This window comes from Cannabis sativa, chromosome X (genome assembly GCF_029168945.1).
Source record: "Cannabis sativa cultivar Pink pepper isolate KNU-18-1 chromosome X, ASM2916894v1, whole genome shotgun sequence".
Lineage (NCBI taxonomy): Eukaryota > Viridiplantae > Streptophyta > Magnoliopsida > Rosales > Cannabaceae > Cannabis > Cannabis sativa.
In genome coordinates this window covers 20,526,694-20,545,666 of record NC_083610.1, presented here as the reverse complement: position 1 = coordinate 20,545,666, position 18,973 = coordinate 20,526,694, and the positions used below count along the sequence as shown (strand labels likewise).

At 31.0% G+C, this 18,973-nt stretch overlaps 2 protein-coding genes and 1 non-coding gene across 5 annotated transcripts; all 3 read left to right on the top strand.

Annotated features, from left to right (window-relative positions):
* The first annotated feature begins 4,596 nt into the window (after positions 1–4,596).
* LOC115704947 (uncharacterized) lies at positions 4,597–5,403 on the top strand. Its single transcript, XM_030632165.2, has 2 exons — positions 4,597–5,042; positions 5,134–5,403. Exons 1-2 carry the CDS (start codon positions 4,685–4,687, stop codon positions 5,217–5,219), a joined length of 444 nt encoding a protein of 147 aa, XP_030488025.1. The 5' UTR covers positions 4,597–4,684; the 3' UTR covers positions 5,220–5,403.
* Positions 5,404–13,038: 7,635 nt separating this feature from the next.
* Positions 13,039–17,227, top strand: LOC115702933 (ABSCISIC ACID-INSENSITIVE 5-like protein 7). 3 transcript variants are annotated; one of them, XM_030630405.2, is made up of 5 exons: positions 13,039–13,265; positions 14,139–15,534; positions 15,951–16,022; positions 16,110–16,139; positions 16,922–17,227. In XM_030630405.2, exons 2-5 carry the CDS (start codon positions 14,257–14,259, stop codon positions 16,991–16,993), a joined length of 1,452 nt encoding a protein of 483 aa, XP_030486265.2. In that variant the 5' UTR covers positions 13,039–13,265; positions 14,139–14,256; the 3' UTR covers positions 16,994–17,227. The 3 variants fall into 3 exon arrangements, with proteins under 3 accessions (XP_030486265.2, XP_060961604.1, XP_060961603.1); XM_061105620.1 differs by lacking the exon at positions 13,039–13,265 and adding an exon at positions 13,435–13,573; XM_061105621.1 differs by lacking the exons at positions 16,110–16,139; positions 16,922–17,227 and having other exon boundaries at positions 13,072–13,265; positions 15,649–16,026.
* A 1,537-nt stretch (positions 17,228–18,764) lies between these two features.
* Positions 18,765–18,837, top strand: TRNAE-CUC (transfer RNA glutamic acid (anticodon CUC)). The gene has a single exon. It is a non-coding gene; the product is annotated as a tRNA-Glu (tRNA).
* The last annotated feature ends 136 nt before the right edge of the window (positions 18,838–18,973 follow it).

Sequence of the window (18,973 nt, the reverse complement as noted above, 5' to 3'; positions counted from 1 at the left end):
TGCATAAAAAGCAATTACATAACATATTCTTTTCTTGCTGTCTATTATTTATAGCTTACGATTTTTGTCAAAAAGAAAAACTATACGAAAAATATAAAAGGTGACATTATTTATTTGATTTATTATATTATCCAAAAAGATAAGGGAAAGGGGCCCATATAAGCCATAACATAAATAAGTCAAAACATGTTTCGATTTCAAACTCATTCTTCCAACTGTCGCAGTGAAACACTACTGGTATTATTAGTATATATATAGTACTACTGGGCTCAAGACTCCACCCAGATATTATTATGCACTTTTTTACAGCTCATCAAATCAAAACAGAATCTCTTCTTTTTAATGTCCAAAAAAAGAGATATTTTCTTTCTTTCTTTATTAATAGTATTAATACAGAACACTTGTACAAAATTTGGGCAATTTTTGTTCTTAAATTAATAGTTATAGAAGGTTGGTTTCTTTCTTCCGGTCAGGCCTAACCCAATTTTGGACATAGACGGTTTGTGTTTAGGACTCATCTAATTGGGAGGCCTAAAAAAAATTTTATCCTAAATTATATATTTTTTCTAAATAAGAGTTTAATTTTATTTTTTTTCTATGGTCCACTATATATCAAGGCTACTCTTGCCGGGATATAAGAGCAGCTTGGTCGGGATTATATTTTGTTATTAACACACACAAAAAAAAAGAACAGGGATGAACATAGTATTAAAACCAGAAACAATAAAGTAATAAAACAATGAAATCAACACTACAATGTATACTGATTCAAGTCCTATAAATTGATGTGACCTATAACTCTACTCCATTTATGGAACCCACTATATTTCAAGGCCGATCTTGCCTAGATATAATAAGTGCGGCTTGGTCGGGATTGTATTTTGTTATTAACACATAAAAATTGAAAATAAAACAGGGATGGACATAGTATTAAAACCAGATGCAATAAAGTAATAAAATAATAAAATCAACACCACGATATATACTAGTTCAAGTCTTGTAAATTGATGTGATTTATGGCTCTACTCCGGTTCTGGAATACCACCAAATCTCCTTTATTGATTAAGTAAGAACAGAGTACAATATAGTCGAGATTGATTCTCTCAAAGTGTTTGCCTCTCACACTCTAACCCAAGAATCTTCTCCATTTATAGAAGATTCTTCATACAAAACTCAAGCTCAATCTCTCTCTTTTTTGTGTACCTCTCTCTCTCAAGACCACCTTTTGAAACTCGCCTGATCTCATCGCTGTTTCAAAAAGATAAGTGAAGGTGGTATTTATAGGTTCGGGATATAGATCATGAAGTCGGTGGTTGCAAATGATAAGTTGTTAAGTTAGTTATGACTTATCAAACTCATCGTAACAATATCTCCACATCAGCACAAGGTGAAGTACTTCTGGATAAAACGTACGCTTCCTGAAAGATAAAACAAAGCGCACACTGAAGGAATTTTCTGGATAGGAAAGACAGCAACTAGAGTTGACCATCCGGAACTTCCTTCTAGGAGGGAATAACTGGCCATCTAGAATTCCTTTCTAAAAAAAAGACTATATTTTCTAAATACTTCATCTAGGTGGACACTATAAACATCCGAGAACACCCTTCACATCATATAAACAAAGAGAGTATGTGGGTTTAATTATATGAGCTCTATAAGCTAGCAAATACTACTACTTATTATATATAGGTATAAATGGTTATAACTTTGTAACTAATTAGTTATAAAATAAGTTTTCATAAAACTAGTTATAAAGTTTATGTAACTAAGTAACTAGTAACATATTTCTTTTGGAACTTTGTAATTAATATTTATTGGAGAACATTGTCCCACATGGATTAAATGTAAAAGTATTGAGCCATATATGAAGAACATGGGCTACTCCACTCATTGCCAATTGGTTTTGAGATGGAACCCCATGATTCTCAACATGGTATCAGAGGCATATCCCTAGCGGGCTTTCGATCCACACCTATCCAGATGGTTAGCCAGCCGCGCGAGATCCAGATGGTGCAAAGACGCCTGAGATCCGAACAAAAATAAAGCGAGCAAATGGCAGGGCCTGTGATAAGGTGATTCAAGATTGGTGAGCAAAAATAGCCACCATCTTGAGGGGGGATATTGGAGAACATTGTCCCACATGGATTAAACGTAAAAGTATTGAGCCATATATGAAGAACATGGGCTACTCCACTCATTGCCAATTGGTTTTGAGATGGAACCCCATGATTCTCAACAATATTACATTTGTTTGTAGGAAACAATATGTACAATTACAAGTATTAAAGACGTGGTCATTATCAAACATAAGTGAAAATATTTATTTCACCCAACTGATGTCATAGAGAATCAGCAAAAAAAAGTTGGATCCCTACTAACCGCAGTAGCCTACTTCTCTGCTCCAAGGCGATGTCGATGGGTTGCTCTAGAATGTCTACTACGAATGGAGTCAGATCGATGCCGACCTTGGTCTAGAGCCTTTTGAAAACCAATGAACCGTACGGATTCAATTCAACTAAATTACAAAAATTGGATATCCAATTATAATAAGATTATAGATTGGATATTAAAAATTGGATTCTAATTAAATTTGATGGATATTAATCTCAAAATTTAATTAAAAATTGATTGAATCCAATTATATTTATATATATTTAAAAACTTATTTATAATAATAAAAATATTGGAAAAAAAAATTAGTAGCTATTTAATTTTTTGGTGTAGAATTTGTAACGCTAGGTTGTTTTGTGTTTTTATTTTCGTGATGTTTTGTTCCATTTTATAACTTGGCTTGTTTTAGTTATTTTAAACTTTTAATTGCATTAAACGTGTAATGAAGATATCTTTATGGAATATTAAGCTTAAAATAAATGTTGATATTTAATTTTAAAGTATATTTCTTCATATTTTTTAACATAGTGATTAGAATCACTGATGAATTTACGATACAAATATTCGCAATCAGCGTAGGACCTCCTAAACCAGGATAGCTCATCGTCTAACCGAAAAGCATGCTTTGTCAAACCATGGGCTGCTAAATTCTTAACGTGAACAACATGGGACAAAACTACTCCCAAAATTTAGACAATAAAACTATAACGTCTTCAAACAACATCCCAGCACATTGAAAAACGCCTTTCCATTATTAATAGTAAAATTAAAAATAAAACATCACAACATCAAACTAAAAAATAAAATTATATTAGAATGACAATCTTCAAAATAAATATTAATATACGAAACTTAGAGTTTAACACACAACCCATTTCACTAGCTCAACAATAAAAACTAAAAACAAAAAAAAAATGATCTAAGTATAACTAGCCAAAAGTATTACCATTTTACTAGTAACAACTTACTAACACCCTACTAATTCAAAACTCTTGAAAATCAATATCCAATAGATTGCATTTAAAAGTCAAACTTATCAACAAAATCTCTGTAATCGTAGGTCCTCCACAAAACCAGCATACAAAATAACAATAAATAAAACTCTATCACCATAAATATAATGAAAAAATAGATAATGTGAAAGAACGTAATAACCCAAACCATATTAAATATAAAAAAAAGACTTGAAAAACTTATCTGTCAAAACTAAAAGTCGTTGAAGTAAGAGCCAAGAGCACAAAATGATTACCTCTCTTATCTATCGACCATATCACAAAACTACTCTGAATAAAAAGGCACAAAAGCTGTAAAAAAACCATCAAAATCATCAAAGCATGGTGCAAAACCAGCATTATCTTAGTAAATTAGTAATTGAATTGGATCAGATAATGATTTTTAAAATCTAATTACTAACTGAATTAAATCATATTATGTGAAAAATATTGAATTAGATCGAATGTCAAATAGTTGGTCCCATTATTATTTTTTTATTTTAGGTTTAATTTTTTTTAAATATTTATAAACAGTTTGATTAGTTTTTTTTTTGGATATTTTTTTCATTTCTTAAAAAAAAAGAATAATTACATAAGACACAATTTTTTGTAAAATATTTACATTTTTACGTTCAAAGAATGTTTTTTTTTTTACATTTTTACGGTTTTCAAAAAATAACACGAAAACAACATAAAATCAACAAGAAAACAACATAAAAGTAACATGAAAATAACATCAAAATAACAACAAAAAATAACATACATATAACAAAAAATTAACAACAAATGAACAAAATTTCAACATAAAAAGACTGTATTTTATGTAAATAAAATTAAAAAAATCGTAAAAATATTTAAAATTCCGTGAAACCGTATTTTTGTTATTTTTTTTGTTATTTTTGTGCATTTGTGAAATTAACCAAAAAAAATGCAAAATAATTTAATTTTGCCTAGAATACTCAATAAAATATATTATTTTTGCTTGTAATACTCAATAAAATATTGATTCCAAGAATATCCTACTCATTACCAACGTGTCCACAGTCCACTTTCATTTAAAATATTATTGTTTTACTTTTTTTCGACGTATATTTGGCAGTTTCTTTTGACTCGAATATTTTCAGTGGGCCAAGGCCCACCAATGCCACCTCACATTCCAGCCTAGTCGGCCCATTAGTAAAAAGAGCCCATAGAACCATAATAATACCATCACCGCCAAACCCCTAAACCTCATACAATACAACAATTCTACTCCTTCTCCTCCTCAACAACCGCCTCAGAAATCGCCTCCGCCACCTCCGATGTCGAAACACCACGCGCCACCGCCTAAGCCTCTGATCAAGCACAAATCGTGGTCTCCGGACGCCCACCGCGATGAGGCCTGGCTTCGCCGGAAAGACAGTTATAAAGCCGGTCGAGAAGTTAATCGCAGTAAGAGCGTGTCTGACGAGGACATGGAGGATTTGAAGGCTTGTTTTGAGCTTGGATTCGGGTTCGATTCGCCTCAGTCGGATCCTAAGCTAACGGATACACTCCCTGCGTTAGGGTTATATTACGCTGTTCACAAGCAGTACAGCAAGAGCTTATCTAGATCTTCGTCGTCTTCTTCGATATGCTCCGATACTGAATTTGATAACTCTAGCACCATAATCGATCCAGGTTTGAATTAATCCCTAATTTTGATCAAATGTGATTCTTGATCCAAAATTATGTCGACTGATACATTTTATTTATTTTTAAAAATGAACAGGTGATGATTCAGAGATGGTGAAGATGAGATTGAGGCAATGGGCTCAGATTGTTGCTTGCGGTGTACGGCAATCCCCTTCCGGATGATTTCAAGAAGAAAATTATATTAACAAAAAATCAACAATGTATAGGTATGTAGAGGAGAAAGATGAGAAAGATGTGTATGCTTCGATTATTTAATTGTTTATTTTATCATTTTAAATTCATTCATTTCAATATATTTATATAAATATATTCATTTAATTTAGAAAATTTCATTTTTATGAGGCAATTCTTTTCTTACTTGAGAAAAAGAAAAAGAATATTATGCGAAGAAGAAAGCAGTATGATCAAAATTTGTGTATGAGCACAATAGACATTTCTTGCTCATATGAAAGTGAAAAAAAGAGAGGAAAAGTATACTATTAGGTAGATTTTTCTGTGGAGATGAAGTATGAGAAAATAAAGGGTAGGTCTAATATTTGATCCATACCACACTAAGCAGAGTTTACAACTAAGATGAGATTTTGCTATGTAATATGGCTATGGATATACTGTTATTATAAGCTGGTGCAATTTAAGTTTTCATTCCTATTCTTTCTGTCCATCCAAACAAAGATCAAGGTGATGAAATTTGTATTGGAAGTGTTGGTGTAGTTAGCCCCATTTCTGGTGTAAGAACGACTTTGGTTCTTTGTTACACTATGAAAATAGTGTAAAGGCTTAGTAGTAATTTGTAAAGGGTGTGAAAGCCTTGAATATGAATTGAGAAAATAGAATTTTGGTTCAATTGGAAGATTGATATTGTTTCGAAAAATGCATTTCGGAGATTTGTCCTGTCTAGAAGAGTACCCGTTACCTATCATTCTTATTAGGGAGGTTTTCTAAGAAACAAAACAAAAGAAATAGGTGATTGAGCAGTTCAAAATGGATTCTTAATAACTGCATCTGTCTCTTGTTGACTATAGGAATGGTATATTGGCTCTATTCACACCTGTTTCTTTGGTGGTGTTCAGTAGCGCATATATATGTATATATAAAACATGTTTTTGTGTCAAGAGGGAAATTAGACAAGGACAAAACTTATCCTTTCTTTTGGTAGAAGTTAAATTTGTTTCCCTAATTTGTTGGTCAGAAGCATTCAAAGAAAGGAAAATAAAAAACTGCAGTTGAAATCTTTTAGGACGCCTTTGGAAAGCCAAGATTAAATTGAAAGTAATTAGACAATTTTGTGTGTTTGTCTTATCAAGAAACTCTAACTCACTCTCTTATAAGTGACAAATGTTACTGTTTAAAATAAATATGATTTTTGTTTTCGAACTATTGCTTATTTTGAATTTTTCATGTTGTTTAAAACTCCTTAGAACAATTACTATTGTCACATTACTGAAAAGTTTTTAACATAACTATTTTATATTTTTGAAGTATCATCGTTGCATAGAAAAAATTTGGGAACAAGGGTTATAATTTATGTTTAAGTTGAGTTACAATGATATATGTTCTTTGTAAAACACCAGATAAAAGAGAATAATAAATTAATAATGCTTCTAAATTAATTGTTTCTTTTTTTTTTCTTCAAAGAAACTAAATTAATTGGTTGGAAGGATGGAAAAGATGATAAGGCACTATTTATTTCTTTATAATTATTAGTAAAAGTTTTAGGGAGTGATATTTGTAAATTGTAATTTCAAACAAATAAGAAAGGATAAAATGATTGAAATAAGATGATTACTTTCATAGTGTAAGGTTGTAATTTGATAGAACTTTTCACATCGACTGTCCTATTGTTGGCCCAATCCTTTAATATTTACACTTTGTCAAAGGGAAATTTGATTTTCTATGCTTAAAAAATTCTAAAATTATATCCCTAAACCTAAATGTTATACTATAGGCAATATATGATTACTTTTGCTTTATCCCCATAATACCCCTCACATTTGAACCAAAGCAATTGTCTCTCTCTCTCTTTCGGCCAAAACACCTCCACAGACTACGGGTCACCTCCTCCACCACCTCCAACGACGATGACGAGGACCACCCAGCTCCCTCTGTCGGACCCGAAGCCTCAACCAACCCAGCCCCCTCTCTCTCTTCGTCTCTCTCAAACTGAAAAAAAAAACATGGGTCCGATGGTCACGTCCACCACCTCAGTTTGAGAGAGACGAAGAGAGAGGGGTTGGGTCCGATGGTCGGTCCATGGGTCCGATTGGTCGGACCCCATCGGACCCCATAGTCCGACCATCGGACCCTTGCGGTTTTTTTTTTTTTTTTTTTCTTTTCAGTTTGACAGAGACAAAGAGAGAGAGGGGCTGGTGCACGGAGAGAGGGGGGCTATGGGGGCCGGTGCGCCGTGCGCCGTCACCGTCGGTTGAGGCTTCGGGTTCTCGGGGTTGAGGCTTCGCGACGGAGAGAGGGGGCTGGGTGGGTTAAGCCTTCGGGTCCGAGAGAGACGAAGAGAGAGAGGGGGCTGGGTGGGTTGAGGCTTCGGGTCCGACAGAGGGGGCTGGGTGGTCCTCGTCGTCGTCGTTGGAGGTAGTGGAGAAGGTGGTGGAGGTGTTTTGGCCGAGAGAGACAATTGCTTTGGTTCAAATGTGAGGGGTATCATGGGGATAAAGCAAAAGTAGTCATATATTGCCTATGGTATAACATTTAGGGTTAGGGATATAATTTTAAGATTTTTTAAGCATAGAAAATCAAATTTTCCTTGTCAAAATAATTTTTTTTTATATATATTTTTACAATTTATTTTTTTAAATTTACGGATTTTTTTTTTTTGTTTTTAATTTTACACTCCTATGAAAATAATATTTAAAAATACAATTGTGAAACAATAAGCTGTAATTGTTAAAAAAAGAAAAGTCTTATAATCCGTAGAAATATTTCAATATTCAAATTTGAAATAATCCTAAATTTGAGTGGATTTGTAATCTTTTCTCTCCCATAATCTCTTTTCCAAGAGAATTTTGACTTCTCTTCTCCTCACCATCCACCCACTTCATCTTCTTACCAAACATAGCATTAAAAATGATGTTCTTTGTAATGGCTGAAAAGTTAAAAGTATTACTTTCAAAAAAGGAAAATGAAAAATGAAAAGTATTGGTCATGGGGCCATGCCCTCATGTAAGGAAGGGGCCCAATTCTAAAAAATGATTTTATATAAAATAGTAATTTTCAAATTCAAAAAACCTTTTCATACAGAAAATGTTGGCATTTTTCGAAAAATTGAAAGGCTTAGACACAGACCTGATTTGCTTGCCCAAAACCGACTCATGTATAATCTAACTATGAAGAAGTACACCACCATAGGAAACCTTATTTTTAAATTAAAGAAAAAATTGATTGGACCAGTTGTGTGATGGAGAGCAGTTGTGTGTAAAATATTCCATGAATTAATTAATATATTATGGGTGTGGGTGCTGCGGGGGCGGGCCCACCATTAGTCCGTATGCACGTTTTAGCATGAGCATTGCTAGTGCTATTGGACACTAGTTTGTTCAACACTTTCTCTAATTATCGTTTTATGATTAGTTAGCGATACTTTTTAATTTTCTTTTTTAAGTTATATGTGACTTGATACTAATAGTAGTAGTATGATAACAAGGAGCATGTTAGACACCAATAGTGTCTTTTAGCATCGAGTATTATTATTAGACACTAGGTGGCGTTTGGTTGGAGGTAATGAAATAGAATGGAATGGAAAGGAAATAATTTTCATTTCATTCCTTTGTTTAGTTGCATTTTAAAGTATTGGAATAACATTCCAATAGAATGCTCTTTCCACTATTTTGGTGGAATGGCTATTCTATTTTAAAAAGGAAGGAATGACCATTCCAATGTAACAAGAAAAAAAAATTAATTATTTTTTTATCAATTTTTTTATCCATTTTAAATTTTATTCCATTCCATTCATATTCTCATTCCCATTCCTATTCCTATTCTTATATTTTTATTCCTCCTAACCAAACGCCTAGTACCCAAGTCATTCTATAATTAGTTATTGATATTTTTTTAAAGTTATTTTTTAAAATCTGCTACTTGAGCATTGCTATTAGGCATCAGTATTGTCTAGCACTTTCTCGACATGTCGCGTTGCGATTGACTAGCGATACTTTCTAAAAATTATTATATTAAATCATATGAGACCTAGTTTTTAGTTAAACCAATAGCGATATTAGTACATAAAAGGATGATAATGCACTACTAACGCACTTTACCATTTCTCTTAATTAAACTCTATGACATCAAAGAAAGTAGTAGCAATTCTCGAGAGGAATCCCTTGCGGTACACGTGGTAGCTCATTTCCCATTCCCACTTATTATGCAAACAATTTTGCTACTCTTATTCTCATGTGGGGATGAGATGAGTGGACTTTTCTCATCCATTTTTAGAGTTCCCTAAAATATTTGTTTATTGTTTTATACCCATCATTTAATAAGTGCCATTACAATTAATATATGCAACAATTTTTATTTGTTTTTATAAATATTTATAAGTGAATATATATGATTTTTAATCTTCAACAATTATGTTCTAGAATTATGCTCTCTTGAAAATAAAATTCCTTTGAATTATAAATATAATACAAATGTACTTTTTTAATTGTATTTTATTTATTTTTATTATTTTAAATAATTTATTGACACTAGCATTGATTTAAGATAATATGATGCAACTCAATAGTCAAAAAGAAAAATATATGCTTAGATAGTAGTCTAATAATAAATTTTGAGACTATATAAATGTATATTTTTAGAACTAATTAATATTTATATATTTAGCTTCAATTAATTAATTAGACTATAATGTAACTATACTTAAATCATAACCTCATTAATAAATTATTTTGGAAAATAAAATCAAAGGGCATATCTCTACACTAAAGTACATATTGTTGGATTAAAGCATAGCATATGCTCAATGTGAGTTCCTTTAGTTGATAAGTTTTGATTTTTTTTTTTTTATTGAAGCGTTTATATAGATATTACATTATATAATTTAGAATTTGATCTAGGATCACGACCCACGAACTCTCCCATATCTCAGGACCGGCTCTGGGCATAGACAGGTTAGGCCCGCGCTTAGGGCTCACTTATTTTAGGGGCCCAAATGAAAAAATTACAATTTTAATATATATATTCTTTAATAATTTTTAAAACTATCATTTATCTTTATAATAAGGATCATTTTTTTTTAACTCAATCTCAACACTAAAGTGCGAATCATAAGATCACTTAATATTGTTGGATTAAAGCATAACATATCCTCTGTGTGAGTTTTTGAATTTGATATGAATTTCGTTTTTTTTTTATTGAAGAGTTTATATATACATTATATTGCATAATTTAAGACCTCCACACGTACCCTCCCATACCCGCTATGGCCAAGTGTGAGTTTATATTATATTGCCAAGTACTTCTCTCACATGCAAGCCACTCTATGAGATAGTACTTTTTTTTATAATGTTGTATATATATAAAAATACCTACCACATGAACATGTACAAAGTTTATCTATAATTATTATATGGATTACAAACTCCAATAGAAAGAGAATAAAATCTTGTAGATCCGCTCTGATAGAATTTCCTGTTAATATGTCTCTTAATCTGTTTGTAATCAAATGATTTAATGTTTTATTAATATTAACTACAACTACATTACGTCTAAATTGAACAAAGAGTAATATTAAAGTCAAAAACTTGTATACTTACAACTCACTCAACCATCTTATTATTTTATTTATTTCACAAAAATAATATGATTATATCTATAGTATAAATTTAGATCTAAATTTTAGTGCTTTACAACAACTAATAGTTATCTTTATAACTCTTTTTCTAAGTGGAATAAAATATGACAATCTTTTAACCAGTATGTTTATAATTGGAATATTTTCATAAATAATAACCTTTATAAAAATACACATCTACAGTTTTTTAGTATTTTTACATATTTTTATTTTTTGTATTTTATGAATCCACGAGTAAAAAATATATTTTTTTCTCACATATTTTTAATGTTTTCTGAAAAAAAAATACAAGTAAAAATCCTGAAAAACAAATCCATACAAATGAAAAAGAAATAGTAAAAATGTAAAAATTATAGGCTAATTAGGATTTTTGCCCCTGAACTTTGACATGAATTTAATCATGTCTTCTGAACTTTTAAGGTCGTTAAAAATGCCTCATGAACTATTGAGATTGTTGTATTTAAAGACTTTTTTCTAATTTTAGTAAAAAAGTCCAACATGGATGTTCAGAAAGTATAATTTAGTACATGTCAAAGTTCAAGGGGCATGATTTGGTAGATATCAAAGTCTGGGGAGCATAATTTAGTACATAAATAATCATTGAAATAGTAAAATCGAATGAAATTAGACAAAAGTCTTTAAATCCAACAATCTCAATAGTTCCGGAGTATTTTTAACGACCTTAAAAGTCCAAAGAGCATAATTTAATATATATCAAAATTAAGAGGGTAAAAATCATAATTAGCTAAAATTATAAAGAAATCTAATGATAATAGAGGGGTTAGGATTTGTACAATTTTAGGTAGTTTGTGTATAAATCTTTTTATAATATACTTTGTGTTACTATTTTTAATCTTTGAATTTTATAGTCAAACATTTAGTACATAGTAATTAAATTAAGTGTGCATTTTCTAAATTCGGTAGCTTAATTTCTTTTAGACTATTTAGGTGTAATATTCAATAATAACTCTTCCTTCTCCATTAAAATATAACAATATGTATACCCTAAAATGGTAACTAAAATCTAAAACAATTATGAAACTGATGTAGATTTTAGTCCCTTTGCAATGAGATCCATTTTGATTAAGTTAGTATATTATAAATATTTTGTGGGTCACGTATAAAATTAAAAAAGATAAATAAATAAATAATAAATAATAATATTATAATCATGTTATGACCTAATTTCATTTCTAAGCCAATCAGTATTCATATTGGTGTGTGGAATTGGATATTTTGAAATATACAATTATTGGGACCATCCATCATCTACGCACCCCCTACATCTATTCTTTAAAATATCTATAGTTTTGAAAATAGCTCTCAAGATAATATTTTTATTTTGGATTATTTTTCACTAAATTTTTTTATATATTTATTTTTTTTTATATCTAAATTGTTATATGTTTATTTTACTTTATAAATTTGAAGTAACAGTTAAATATCACTGTTAAATATTAATTAGATTATTACTGTATTAGTTTCGAGATTTTACTTTCATATATACACAAGTGTATAAGTAATCATTCAGTTCGTATTTAATGGTAAAATTTTAAGAAGATTAAGTGTATAGAAATTAAAATATATGAAGTTTTTGTCGCCAATTACTATTTTTTTTAAGATAAATACCATTTTGAACTTTATATTTTAAACTCTCTGTTTTGTTAAAGGACAAAATGAACTTAAAATGGTACAAATAAGATCCTGAACTCAATTTTTGATAATTTTTTTTTAAAATAACCAACTTGAAGACAATTCCTCACATGAACATATACAAAAAAATTTAACCAGTTTTGTCATAACATCTCTACGTCAAATTATTATTAAATTTTATTTTGACAAAAAATCAATCTACTACGTTCAATTTGTACCATTTTCAAAAATACAAAATCTATTAAAATACATAATTCAAATATTATTTACCAGCCCTTTATTTTAAAAACAAGTAATAATAAATTAAAAAAAGAAAAAAGAAGAAGGGTATAGAAGAGAAAGCGTGACCACGTCATTTACTTTATTAGTTTTTCCCAACCATAAATATCACCATCCAATCTGATGTGTAAAGAGTAAGTCAACGGCTGAGATGATTCCACTTAGCGAGCTCTCATTGGCTACAAATCACATCAAGGTGTTTTTCCCTGAAATATGATTGGACCACGTTTCGAGCTTTGGATGGATCTAAGGGCGCAGCTCCCAATACTAAAAAAAAAAAAATAAACAAATGAAAATTCCGAAACGCAAGTTTTCGGTCTCTCTCCTTAAATGGCGACTCGTGTCGAGACTGCAGTAGACACTTGTCGCCATTACCACTCTCCATACAATCTCAATTTCAGACCTCTCACATACAGACACTCTTCCAAATTTCCACGCTTCAGAAAAAAAAAAGAAAAAAAAACAATAAAAAGGTAATTTTTTTTTCTTTTTTTAAGAAAACTAAATAAAAATCCAAGCTTTCTCTCTCATTGTAACCAATTTTAATTTTTTATAATTATTTTATTTATTTTTCCTGATTTTTCTCACTTTTGACTTGTCTTTTCTGATACTATTCTTAATTTCTGTTACCAATTCTGGGTTTTTATTCTTTAATTTTCTTCATGCTTTTATTAGTATAGTTTTTGGTTGTATGGGATTTTCTTTGTTTTAATGATTGTTAATGGTGATCATGTTGTTATGTTAAGTTAGATCAGGGATAATTGTTTGTTTATTAATGAAGGTGGAAAGTATTTTTTGTTTGTTATGCATTAATTGTTTTAGTTTGATTTATTTGGATCTGAATAAATACATAAAGAGCTAGAAGTAGTAATAGTAGTACTAGCTAACGATCTGTATATCTTTTGGTATATATAGCTAATTTGGATTTGTTTGATTCTGATCATTTTTGCAATTTTTTTACCTCATCTTAAAAATGAGATCTTCTCTGAAGAAAAATTGGTTTTTCATGTACATGTATCAAGGCTATTATTGGAAGAAAAATAAGTCAATATATAGTTTAGCTATCTATATGTGTATCTATGTATGTATGTATTGATAATCAGTAATTAACAAGACCATTTTTGTACTTCTCATGTGAGAAAAGACATGCTGCACTTATTTTCCTTTATTTCCCCTCTTTTGTTGTTACTTTGTTCATAAATTGTCTTATGCTATATCTGTTTTGATGTTAATCGGGTTATTATTAAATTTATTTCATATCATAGCTTTAGAATCTGAGTTTTAGTAATATGTTTCACTAATCCCATCTTTTTGTTTTAATGTTTTTGTTCTTCTGTTTTGTATAGAAACCAAGATAAAGCAAAAACCAAAACTGAAGTAGTGCTTTATTGGATGGGCATATAAACTAGACTTTATATAAAGCTGAGGTAGTTGTTGTAACAATTTCTCAATTTGTCTAAACAAATGGGGTCACACATGAACTTCAATGGCTTTGGGGATGCACCATTAGGTGAAAGTGGTAGTGGTGGAGGAAGTGGAAAGCCAATAGGGAATAATAATATGTTGGCTAGGCAGTCTTCTGTGTACTCATTGACTTTTGATGAATTTCAAAACACCATAGGTGGAGGATATGGAAAAGATTTTGGATCAATGAATATGGATGAACTCTTGAAAAATATCTGGACTGCTGAAGAGACTCAAATATTGTCTGCTTCCGTTGGAATGGGAGGTGGTAATGGTGTTGGTGTTGGTGCTGGTGGCAGTGGTAGTGGTGGTGGTGTGAATATGAATGGAAATATACAGAGACAAGGCTCAATAACTTTGCCCCGAACACTGAGTCAAATGACAGTAGATGAGGTGTGGAGAGACTTGTTTAAAGACAGTGATAATGGAGCTAAAGTTGGTGGTAGTGGTAGTAATGGTACTACTTCAGTGGGGGAAGCAAACATGCCTCAGAGGCAGCAAACTTTGGGAGAGATGACCTTGGAGGAGTTTCTTGTCAGAGCAGGGATTGTGAGAGAAGATGCTCATGAAATTGGAAGGCCTTCCATTAATAATGGAAGTAACAACCATGCCAATGCCAATGCCAATGCTAATGCTAATGCTTTAGCTTTTGGATTCCAACAGCCAAGTCGGAACAATGGATTAGTAGATAATCGAATGCCCACGATGACTAATCCTACTACAAACCGGCCTTTAAATTTGCCAATGAACAATGGTGGAGTCAGATCTTCTCAACAAGTACAAATGCAGCAGCAGCAGCAGCAACAGCTACAGCAACAGCAGCTGAAGTCCCAACAACAACAGCAGCAGCAGCAGCCGCTCTATCCCAAGCCTGCAACCTTGGCCTTTACCCCACCAATGCATTTGGTAAGCAATGCTCAGCTCACAAGCCCAGCAACTAGGGAAACAATAGTTGGGGTTAATGAGCCAGCTGTGAGTTCTGCTTTAGTCCAAGCTAGGGGTTTACAACAAGGCAGAGGGGGGATTAACAGCATGGCAAATGTTGGTGCTGCCACTGGTACTGTTACAGTTGGGACGAGGTCTCCAGCAAATCACATCTCCTCAAATGTAGTTGCAAAGGCTAGTGCAGTGGATTCACCTTCTGTGTCACCACCAGTCCCTTATATGTTCAGTAGAGGAGGCAAGTGTGGCCCTGGTTTGGAGAAAGTTATTGAAAGAAGGCATAGAAGAATGATCAAAAACCGCGAGTCAGCTGCAAGATCTCGTGCTCGTAAGCAGGTGAGATCCATTGTTAGTTGTTGTACTTTAGATTAAGCATTGTAAGTACTAATTTGATTGTTCTTATCCAGTTAACTTTGCTTCTAACCAAGGTGTTTAATGTTTGGGTTGTAGTTTAACATGTATGCTGGATGTCTGGAATGGCAGCTGTTTCTGCATGAATCCAGATTCTAGCTAGGCTAGCTGCAACTTAGGAATGCACTGTCATGATTTTCACACACATAATTCATATTATTTTTTCCTTATTTCATTTTTAGAGAAAGTTGAATTCTTTATCCCAAATACCCCAATCTTCTTTCTTGCATTACCAATCAATGTTTCATTATTTGTTTCCCATTATTATAATTCTGCTTGGTGTAACATGTTTCTCTAGCAATTTTGGTTTAATTTTCTTTAATGGGTTTGTTTACTGGCAGGCATATACATTGGAATTGGAAGCAGAAATTGCAAAACTTAAGGAAGTGAATGAAGAGCTACTAAAAAAACAGGTTTGTAGTTTCTTTAACATACATGTTAACATTGATCTATCTGTATACTCTTGCTCATTAACCTCATTTGATTTTTGGTCTATTCAGGAAGAGTATATGGAAATGCAGAAAGTTCAGGTACATATTTTCTTCTGTTATTTTATTATCTGAACTAATTGACTTAAAAGCTGAGTCCCAAAACTTTGAATCTTGAACATGTTTGCACTTAGTTTGATGTTATGGATAGACTCTTCAATGAAGAAAAAAACAAAATCATTAGTTGGTTAAAGCCAAAGTAGTTAAAAGACACCTTAGTACTGTTTCAGCTTATTATATGTTGATTAGGACTATCTTGACCATCAATGAGTACTACACATTCTCAGTCATTAAATATAAGACATAGACATTTACAAAATCATGCCCCTTGAACTTTTAAGCCACTTAAATTTTTTTCGTAAACTATTGAAATTGTTGGATTTAAGGAGTTTTATTCAATTTTAGCAAGTGAAACTTAACATGGATGAAAGTTCATGGGACATGATTTTGTATATGTCAAAGTTTGAGAGATATAATTTGGTAGACATTAAAGTCTAGAGAGCATAATTTAGTACATGGATAATCACTGAATTAGTAAAATTAGATGATATTGGACAAAAATTTTTAAATCTAATAATCTCAATAGTTCAGAAAAAAAATTTTAACATAAAAAAAATTTAAGGGACATGATTTAGTTCAGAGAACAAAAATCTTAATTAGCCTATTGTTGATAACCGAACAAGAAAATATCTAGTACTAGCTTTGAGCTGGCATAGATTTGCTTTCTATCTTTCTCTTTTACATACACACTACACCTGTCAATTTACTAGTGGATGCAAAAGAGATATTTGACATACTAAGTAAGTTTGTGTTTGGTTTGGCAGATGTTGGAGACAATGAATGGATGGGGAAACAAAAGGCAATGCTTGAGGAGGACATTGACAGGTCCTTGGTGAAAAAATGATGAGTGGGTTTGGACTTTTATATATAATATATTATATATGCAAAATATCTCAATGATATGAAATTCTGTGTTGTACCAAAAAGTTAGATAGGCTTAGTTTATTTTATAGGGTGTAAATTATAAGCTAAGGTTAGTTTATCATATTAATGTACATTATTATTAAACTTTTGAACTCGGCCGTGTGATTTTTGTTTGGTTTCCATTTCATAGCTTAGAATTTTTTACATTTTCTTTTCTTTTATTTTTTCCTCTTCAATAAGTTTTTGTTGTTTATATTTTAATTTCTATGCCATTCTCCCATACGCTTTACTTATTTAGCAAATAATGTTTTTCATTTCAATATTAATCAAATACTTAATTACATGGCTAATTAAATTATTTTTATATGGCTAATTAAGTAATTTGGCTATTATTTTTTTTAATATAAATAGTAAATAACAGCATAAGAAGTTCTGCTGCAACTAATTTTTTTTTTCTTTCCATAAATTAATCATTGACATTTTCCACGTTTTCAAATGTGAAGAAAATTACAAAATAGTTAGTAAAAACAATAAAAATAAACTAAAACGACACAATCTGTCGGGTAAAAAAAATTATTGAAGAGGTAAAATTTTATTGGAAATAAAATGTAAATATGTTAATGTTGGACATTTGGAGTAGTTTGGGGTCACAATAACATAAGAGATATTAAAATGGTCAACATCTATAACTATAAACATAGACAACATAAATGTATAATTGTTTTGTTGATTTTATGGCACGTTTACTATACTGTAATCAGAATCGGAATAAATTAATGGAGAAATGTAACGGAATAAATAAAAAATAATCGGAATCAATATTTGTAATATGTTGTTTACTAAATTTTTTTGGAGACAAAAGTTATAGAACTATTATTATTATTATTACTGTTCTTCCCACTTTATTAGGTGTTAAACGTAATCGGAATACTTTTTGGTAAATCCAATGACTAAGTGCGGATTTCTTTTGGATCACGTCCGCATAAGAGTTTAAATCCAATCAATCCAATTATAGTGCGGATTGGATCGGTTATTTTGCAAGACATATTTTAATAGGATAAAATTGTCATTAATATTTCATATAAAAAAAAATTAAAAAAAGACTATTGTTTTTTAATCTTCAATAATAATCTATTTCCATCTCTATTTATATACAAATTAAACCAATATATATATATGTACTTATCTTTAGATTTACACTAAAATATATATGTATCTCTTACTAAAATTTTAATAATGCAAGTAAACAAATGTAAGGGAATGATTACCTTACTATTGATTCCCATTACTTATTAGTAAACATGCCATTAATTTTATTTTTGAAGGCAGAAAATGGTGAGTAGTTTCAATAATATATGCACAATACGATACGACCATATGTTATTATATATGTTATTAATCGAATAAGCAAATCGGCAAGACAAATGTATGGTGATTGGTCAGTTTCAATTTATGCAAACAACATCCAATCCGCACAAGTGCGGATTTTGGATTTTTCAATCCAATCCAATCCGCACAAGTGCGGATATCCGCATTTTGCGGATTGGATTGGATTGGATCGTGCGGATTGGATTGGATCGGATACTTTGTGAACACCCCTACTTCCTATCACTTATTATTATTATTACACATAAAAACACAGGGATTGAAAATAAGATTATCTTGCTTAACAAAATAAATAAGTTAATATAAAAAAAATACTAATATAGTATATAATTTTGTTTTGAAGTATTAAAATCAAAATCCGTTGTAGTCTAGTTGGTCAGGATACTCGGCTCTCACCCGAGAGACCCGGGTTCAAGTCCCGGCAACGGAATAAATTTTTTTAATCATTATTATTTATTAATTATCATTTGCATGTTTAATAATAATAAAATCAGTTTCCCCCAATATAAATAAAATAAAAAAATCATAAAAAACGTATAACCTCCATCTTTCTTTTAACCTCTTTT